The sequence below is a fragment of the Camelina sativa genome, chromosome 19, assembly GCF_000633955.1.
Source record: "Camelina sativa cultivar DH55 chromosome 19, Cs, whole genome shotgun sequence".
Taxonomy (NCBI): Eukaryota; Viridiplantae; Streptophyta; class Magnoliopsida; order Brassicales; family Brassicaceae; genus Camelina; species Camelina sativa.
The window spans coordinates 14,353,080-14,361,818 of NC_025703.1; the positions used below are offsets into that span (position 1 = coordinate 14,353,080).

Sequence of the window (8,739 nt, forward strand, 5' to 3'; positions counted from 1 at the left end):
TTCTTCTTCTGTTTACCAGCATACCACCACTAGCTGTGGTGGGTCTCAGCGAAGAAGAAGCAGTGGAACAAGCAACCGGTGATATTCTGGTTTTCACCTCAGGCTTTAATCCCATGAAGAACACCATCTCTGGGTATGCAAGCATCGAAAATTCTGATTTTTGAAAAATCCTTATATCGGCCCACACAGTTCTTGATTTCATTTTGTAGAATCGTTTCCTGATTCTTCAACATGCTTGCACCTGATCACTCTTTTGAGGACTCTATCCCTCTCTTTAATCTAAACACATTTTCTATTTGTGATAGACGGCAGGAAAAGACATTGATGAAACTAATAGTTGATGAGAAGACTGATAAGGTTATTGGAGCATCCATGTGCGGTCCTGATGCAGCTGAAATCATGCAGGCAAGTTTTCCTAAATAATAGCTTCTACTTTCATTTTATTCCTTCAGAGTGTGAGTGGTGCATGAGTATATTCCTACCACCATATAGTGTAAACTTGTAACTTTCAAAAATCGTATATGGGGTAGCTAAAATGATTTAGGTAAATTTAAGACGACGACTCTCTTAAGGTTCTGAAAGCAAGGAAAAATTCTTCCTTCTAACCCATCTACGAGATTCAGGGTAGAAGAGAACATGATTTGAGCTTTTAGAAGTATTGGACCTTACAAAGATAATTTTAAAGTTTGTAATCGATTTGAGTTTGATTACTTGGTGTCTTATGCTCAATGCAGGGGATTGCAATTGCGCTTAAGTGTGGAGCAACTAAAGCACAATTCGACAGCACGGTAAGTAGAGTCTTCCTGGAAAACATTTCTAGAAAAAGAAGTCCAAACATTTCTCTAACTAATAATCAAATTTGCTCTGTGAACAAACACAGGTTGGGATACATCCATCTTCTGCAGAGGAATTTGTGACAATGCGCAGTGTGACCAGACGCATTGCCTACAAAGCCAAACCTAAGACGAGTTTATGAACCGCAAAAACCTAAAGAGACGATAGCAGGAAAACTCGGTATACTTAGTTTGATCATAGAGTCAGACAAAAACATGAGTTTCCTCATACTCATGTCCCCAATAAATGATTTGTATTTTTTGTTTGTTTGTTGAGGTTTCTCTTCATACATCTACTTAACTTGAGAAACACACAACTTCTTTTCTTATTGCTAGTGGAACTTAATTATCTCGAAATTTCTTTTAAATTAGTTTCTTAACACTAGTTTAATTTAATAACAGATTACAAAGATATTGCAACTTATTCAAACCACCTCACTACAAACCCAGAAACTCTGAATACCTCAATTGGTTTGGTATGTTTTATCTGAATGAAGGCAACGCCATGTCGGGGATTTCGGGTTCCATGATCAAAAAAGCTCTTTCATGAAACGTAAGATTACATGAAGTGTCCAAAGTATTCTTTATTAATAGGACCGACACTCAAATGTATGTAGTAACAAAGAAAATAATTATAAGTAGAGAATGCAACCAATATGGCAATATACACAACACATCAACTGCTCTGGCCACTAAAAGTTTCATCCTTCTCTTAAAACATTCAAACGATACTGGTTTCAAATGCGGCCAGTTGAGAAACACGGCTTAGATACACACAAAAAGATGTAAACGAACGACCTGGAGACAGAATCGGTGTCCGGTTGCCGTTTTGAAGCTCTCCATTTCATGTCTTAATCAAGTTTCACGTTTGAATATAACAGTGTATCCTTCGTCAAAGGCATGTACATAAGGAAGTACACCTGCAACCACCATGATAAGCATGTCAACTTCCAACAACTTAATACGTTCAGTGTTCAGCTACGAAGATAATATACAAACTACGAGAATTCTTTAGCAGGCCACTTTAGGTGGAAAGATACAACTGTACTACATTGACCAAAGAATCTGCTTGGTAGTAGTTAACTGATAGAAGGCATGTGATCTTTACCCCAAGGATAGTTGCAATGAGAAGAATTATTCCGGTCAACCATGCAAGAGTCAGCCTAACAAGTAAAACTTGAGCGATAATGGCTGGACGTGGGATTCCCTCTACTTCCGCCATTGAGCGTGCAGATGAACGAGAAGACCCAATGCTCAGAAGATTTTCTGAAACTTGATTTACTCTCTCATCAAGGACGATCACCCCAACAATTTGGCCTGCAAGATCCCACAAATCTCTAAGCTTACTTAAAATACAGTTAAGAAAAAGAGACATGTTTCCGTTGAAAAGTTTTCAGTCTAAGAGTCCACCATCTTGAACTACTTTCTAAGACATATCTTTAAAGACGAGTTTATTAAATCATAGAGACAACTCACCTTTATGAGATGTCTCCAACAGTTCAAATAGCTTTGATAGGGTGGCAAGCAAGACACTCATCCCTTGCTTAGCCATACCTTGTCCATACTCCTGTGCTAAAGCCTGTAATTTCCACAGAGACAGAGAGTAATAAATGATATCAGACATTGACAAGGTCTGCAAAAAAAACACAAAAGACAAATACAATAGCAAGATGGTTGAACAATAAGACTTTTCAATGTTAATTAACTTAAAGTGGCAGCAAAGTCTACAAGCTGTCACGTTTATTAATGCTTTGATCACGTTAGAGACCAAATAATTGATAAGGCAGTTAAAAAGATAAACTCATTACGAGGTCCTTACTAGTCTTACTGTCTTACGATCCTTTGGATACAACAAGGAGAAAGATAGTTTAAACAACTACAACCAACTAAAAAAACTTCCAGTTCCCTGAAATCATATCATGATTCAGTTTCGAATTCTCTATTATTCTTAAAATAGCTAAGCAGGAGTAGCCGGAAAATAGTGCACAACTAACAACCAATACGGGACAATGGAAATGTCATAAATTTTCCAGAGATTTAAAGGAGGATATATTAACGTATACATTGAGCTTCCCACCGTCCAATATACATATATCAAAACTAAGACACTAAGAAAACAGGAAGAAAACAGAACAATGAAAAATGAATGCCCTTACATCGATACCACCAAAGCGTCCAACTGTTAATTCAGCAGTTCTCTCAATACCATGAGATAAATCATCATGAACGCTGACAGCCCGTCTGATATTCTGATATAGACCCAAAAGGTTCAATACAAATTTCCTCTCTGCTTCCTGCACAGGATAACAATATTCATATGCCTTCTTCTTACAGAAATCACAATATCTAGAGGCAATGCAGGAACATCTCCAATGTAAAATCCTACAATTTGATGAAGTTAAGGATATTACCTTTTGTAAATTGAACTCGACACTAGCACCCCCAGCCAGAGAGATACTCAACAATCCAGACAATGGTTCAGTAGAGCCAGCAACATATGATCCACCCAACCAAGATGCCTAAGGATTTTATACCACACAGTTAATTGGTGGTCCCGTTAAAATTAACAAAGAAAACAATAGTGTGTTTGCACTTAGAATGACAGGTGCTGTTAACTTACAAAATCATTAATGTCCTCGTCAGTCACATCAGATGAAGGTTCATTGACAGACACAACAACCACTTCACTGTCTGCAGAATTATGAAAAGATTGTCAGAATATATCCAAAACAAGACTCAACCCAAATGAAAAAAAAATTAGAAACTAGTAATGCTCATTAGATAGTTTTGCTACTCAAGCTATCATGGCACCTGAGAGTTCAATATCATTTTTGTATGAGTCAGACTTTATATTGCTCCTTATGGCATTGCCCAAGAAAGAATGACTAGGGTTGGTTCCCACAAGCGCATCTGCAAGTAAAAGATAAACACTTGAATATTTTACAGTTTTAAAATTTTCGTTCATGTGAGAAAACTAAAGCTTTCCAGTGTTTTATTCCCATACCATCAGCTCCAGCGATTTCTAGCACAAAAGCAGCCTGAGGCCTCTCAAATGGATTAGGTTTTAGAATCTTGTTTAGCTATAACAAAATGCAAAACACATAGATGATGAATTACACAACTTAACCCACGAAAAAAAAAAGAGCAAACTTTACTCTAACACTCAAAAACCTTGGATGAGCCATCAGCAGTCAAAGTTGCTGAAGGTGCAAAACCTAACAAAGCAGACACTGCTGCAGATATTTCAAAGGGCGACATAGGAAGCGCCTGTAGATTTCAATTCAAGGAAAAAAAAAAGATTAACTTCTTGTCATAAAGTCACAAACTTGAGTACTATTCATATTCCATTGATCTCTCATCAATAGCCACAAAAGAAACAAAACCATACAAGAAAACTTCAGAATTGTAAGACTATATTGACCTGATCTACACCCACAAACGAGAGAAACAATTACTCTAAACAAAACCTATACCGAATGAAACTTAACCCGTAAACTCATTTTCCAGAAACGATCTCAGATAGACATACAAAATCACCAAATCGCTCGTCCACTTATATTGGGAGGAGAACCATTACCTCGTTGGACGATCGTGGACGAAGATATTGGTTATTGGATCCATCAATGAAGAAAACAGAACCATTGGCTTCTCCCTATCCACAAACATCGATCCAATTCATAAAACAAGTCAGATCCATAAGTCTCATATGTACAAAAGCAAAATTACGTAAGAAAGAGTTGAGAACAGGAATAAAAAGTAAAAACGAACCCTATAATTCAAGGTGAGAAGAAGAGAGACGACGAATACGTAAAAAGCTTTCATCTTTACAACGAGGGTCGACGGAGAGAGAGAGAGAGAGAGATGGAGATCGATGTCAGAGATGTTTTAATGGAGGAGACGAATCCAGATTTCTCAAATCAATCACACAAGTGGTAGACACAAACTTAAAACGCTGTGTTTTCCTTATAAACAAAAATCCAAAACCCGGTTGATTCAATTCCGGTTTTATAAATCTAATTTCGGTCTTCTTCAATTTGAAGGAAACAAAGGACAGTTTAAGTACAAGAGGGGTATAATAGTAAAAGAACAAAACTGATTCGTTTTAGAGAAGCGGTCCCGAATTAATTAATCACATCACACAACACAACACCGTTTCCATTTCCAGAAACGGCGACGATGGCGACTTGGTAGCTAACTAGCTTACAACAAATCGGAGATTCCTCAACGGTGATGGAGATGTGACCCGGTACGAGCTTAAGAAGACGAGTTTCCCAAACGATTCAGAGCTTCAAAGCTTCAGATCTGTTTCCTTGGATCGGTCCCTAGAGATTTTCTAGGTTTCTGTTTTTTTTTTTTTTTGGTTTTCCACACACACCATTGAACGACTCGTACTCCGGAACTCACTGATCCCAAAACACGCCGGAGATTTTGACCGATTTTGTTTGATTTGAGTGAGTGACTCGTTGCTTAAAGTGTGTCACTGCTTTAGTGTTGTGAGGAAGAAGCTAATTTCGAGTTTTAAAGAAGAAGGAGTAAAAATGCCGAGGCCAGGACCAAGACCTTACGAGTGTGTGAAACGAGCTTGGCATAGTGATCGTCATCAACCTATTCGTGGTTCCATTATCCGTCAGATTTTCAGGTTTGTTTCACTCAAGCCACCATAGTCTCTCTTAGGGTTTCTATCTTTTATTGTTCTGTTTCATAATTTTGGGGGTTTTTTTTTTTGTTGTTGTTGCAGGCTTGCCATGGAAGCACACAGTGCGGCCACAAGGAAGAACAAGGAGTGGCAGGAGAAGCTCCCTGTGGTTGTGTTAAAAGCTGAGGAGATCATGTACTCTAAAGCCAATTCCGAGGTTTCTAATTAGATTTCTTCTCTCTTTATGGTTTGTTTTCAGTTTCATCAAAGCCAAATCCTGACTTTGGATTTCGGTTTCCATTAGGAAGAGTATACAGATGCTGATACTATGTGGAATAGAGTAAATGATGCCATTGATACTATTATTAGAAGAGATGAGAGCACTGAAACTGGTCCTCTTTTGCCTCCTTGTGTTGAAGGTATTGTTCTTTTTTTTTTGTTCTTGCCTCTTCTTTTAACTGTTTCATTAGTTCTAGTTGAAGCTTATGCATTTTGAATCGCTTATTGAAACTGCGTAGAAGTTAGTAATCTTGTCACAGTGAGGTTGAGATTGGAACCAACTTGTTCAAAAGCTGCTGAATTTATGAATTGAACTTCTAAAAGAGTTGTGCTTTGTTACTGTTTATTATGTGTTTTAATGCGGTTTTTTGTGTGGCTATGGTTATAGCTGCTCTTAACCTGGGATGCATTGCTGTAAGAGCTTCAAGAAGCCAACGACATAGTAACATAAGGACTTACCTCGGTCCAAAAATCCAGGAACCGGTTTCTGCATCGCCTAACGAGCCGCCATACCATCATGACTATCATCATCAGCAAGCTCAGAAACCATCCACTAAACCAATTCATACCGCTCAAGCTGCTGCGATCCCAGTGGATGTACATGATGATAACAGCAACAAGCGTGTAGCTGCACCTCGCGGTTACCCGTTTCTACATGAATCCATGCAGATGCATCAAAAGCCATTGGCAATAAGACAAGGTAATAGCACTGCTCCTGCTCCTACTACTGCTCCTGCTCCAGTCAATTTGGGTTCGGTCTATCCTTTGTATTATGGAGGTAATCATCAGACTCAGCAAGTGGACATGTCTATTAGAGTCCCTGAGACGCCCATAATCATTGGCATGCCTATTGGTATAAAACCCCCAGAAGAAGCAACAGAGAGGATGTGTGATTTGTCCTTGAGGCTTGGTATATCTTCAGAACCCTCTACAAGAATAGATGTCGGGTCTAGTCGGGCTTACCCGAGAAGAAACCAAGAAGAGTTATGTTTATTCTCTGAGGTAAAGAAGAATGATAGGTTTGATTGGTTTTCAAATTGTGAAGGTCAGAATTCAGATTCTCGAGTTAAAAAGCACAAAACATTGTGTGGAGACTTCCACTAGGACTTGCTTAGTTTTTTTCTTTACTCAAATCTTGTAAAAGCCTCAGGTTTATTGGTTAATATTTATCGACTCTACTAGTCTAGTTTTAGCTTCACTTCAAAATGATAATGATGCTGTTAAATTAACTCCCACAAATCTCCAACTTTCTTTTTTGATCGAACTGCGATTGAGATTTTGTCAAATTACAACAATTTAGTCCTGTATATAAATGCATCTAGATGTCAATATAGACCGTATTCGGTACGATCATCACAACGACACTCTCGTGAGATGGTAACTAAAACTAACCACGAGGGAATAGAAAACTCTTTTAAAATAAAAAAAATTGGTCATCAAGACACTTGTTGATTGTATACGATAATTAATTAGGAGGACGACTTGATGGTTTAGGATTAGCTCAATTCGAATGTTCTAAAGATAAAGACGATCGAGCAGACAGCACAAAACTTCAAATGCACTTAGGCAACGGACTTTATAGGAGGCCATGCATATATCTTCTATATATGAAAAATACTCTCTAACAATATTGAGCCTGCTGTGAATGAAGTTTTGAATGTTGAGACATTAACCCATTATTTGGCTCTAATTAGAAAAGAACGATATGATTTATCTAAACAAACGAAAACTGTGACTAGCTCTTTTCTTTAGAAAGGTGCATCATAGAAAAATGATATGATCTATCTCTTTTTTATGTTTTCGCTAAAATATAATATGATCTATCTCACCAACTATATCCGTTCTCATTTATTGAAGGGGAAAAAAACTATATTCGTTCATTGAAGCTTTACTAAATTACTTATAAATCTTGGTTAATGTATAACATTTTGTACCACGCTAGTAAGAGAATATCTTTAATAGACAAACGAAATTATCCTTTTTGTGAAAACTAGCTCTTTCCTTGTTCCTTCTGTCATAGCTCTTTCCCGGCGCGTGAAGCCAAGATTCCTCTGGTGGCGGCTGCTGGTGAAGGTTCGGTGCAAATGCTTGAGGACGGCATTGAATCCGTGGTCAGAGCTAGCGGATCTGGTATGGAATCTTAGTGTGTCGGTCTTCTTCTTCCGGGGGGTTTGGTGGCTCTAGATGAGTGGTGAGGGTTCTTCTCACTCCAGCCGAGACGCTGCTTTGCGGGATGGGTTTGGTTTCGAATGACAGGTAAGGAGGGCGGCGCTTTCATGTAGGCTTTGGATCTGCAAGAGGAAGACAGAGGTGGGTGGTTCTCCACTCCGGCAGCTGAGGTGTGGATATGGCTCCCAATCGATGCGACTGTGGCTTCGTTTTGGCGGATCGGGAAACTCCTGATCAAGTCGCGGTGGAGTTTTCTTGGGGCTCATCCGCCAAATCCAAGCTGCGGTTCGCGGCGGAAGTCGGCTGGGAGTCAGGAGGGTTGAGCTGCGTTGTCATGGTGGTTAACCATGGAGGTTGGCTTCTGGGCACTCGTGGGATTCCGGGATACGAAGGATGGTTTGAGCCACCATCGTCTGTAAACCGCCACGAGTTTTGTCTCCACCGGACCGGATTGAAGAGTAACAACCTAAAGGAAGCGATGGCCGCCGGAGCTAGAAGGGGGTGTTAGATCCGAGTGAGCAGGTTGCTAGGAACGGGACTTGACTTCGCGGGGCCTGAGATCGGTTGTTTGTACTGGCCGGAAGATTTGTAGCAGGTCAGGTGGTCTCGCCGGAGAAAAAAACCTGACGGTTCTTGGTTTCTTCCGTCATGGAATTCGACCTGGTGAAGCCGCCGCAACGCCGTCGATCTTGCAACCACCGGCGATACAGTTCGAGCATCTGTCTTTAGGAGTGTCAGCAGGATCCGATCCACCTTTCCGGCGATGGCTTCGGCGTCGTTTTCTTTTTTTGTATCTGTTGGACTCTTGTCTGTAATCCAAAG

General features: G+C 39.6%; 3 protein-coding genes across 4 annotated transcripts in view; 2 read left to right on the forward strand and 1 right to left on the reverse strand.

The window, feature by feature from the left end:
- The window catches only part of LOC104766322 (glutathione reductase, cytosolic), a 13,960-nt gene extending 12,759 nt beyond the window's left edge, over positions 1-1,201 (forward strand). For both annotated transcript variants that reach the window (XM_010490187.2, XM_010490188.1), the window contains exons 15-17: positions 306-405; positions 735-788; positions 881-1,201. In XM_010490187.2, coding sequence (XP_010488489.1) covers positions 306-405; positions 735-788; positions 881-976 — 250 coding nt within the window. In that variant the 3' untranslated portion in view covers positions 977-1,201. The remainder of the gene's footprint in view (positions 1-305; positions 406-734; positions 789-880) is intronic.
- LOC104766323 lies at positions 1,393-4,757 on the reverse strand. The gene is made up of 11 exons (XM_010490189.2): positions 4,602-4,757; positions 4,411-4,485; positions 4,005-4,100; positions 3,838-3,913; positions 3,645-3,743; positions 3,454-3,524; positions 3,245-3,352; positions 2,990-3,127; positions 2,310-2,412; positions 1,942-2,150; positions 1,393-1,753 (listed from the first exon to the last, which is right to left on the reverse strand). The coding sequence occupies exons 1-11, from the start codon at positions 4,653-4,655 to the stop codon at positions 1,685-1,687; spliced, it is 1,098 nt and encodes a 365-aa protein (XP_010488491.1). The 5' UTR covers positions 4,656-4,757; the 3' UTR covers positions 1,393-1,684.
- LOC104766324 lies at positions 4,966-6,977 on the forward strand. The gene is made up of 4 exons (XM_010490190.2): positions 4,966-5,472; positions 5,572-5,686; positions 5,774-5,888; positions 6,137-6,977. Exons 1-4 carry the CDS (start codon positions 5,372-5,374, stop codon positions 6,850-6,852), a joined length of 1,047 nt encoding a protein of 348 aa, XP_010488492.1. The 5' UTR covers positions 4,966-5,371; the 3' UTR covers positions 6,853-6,977.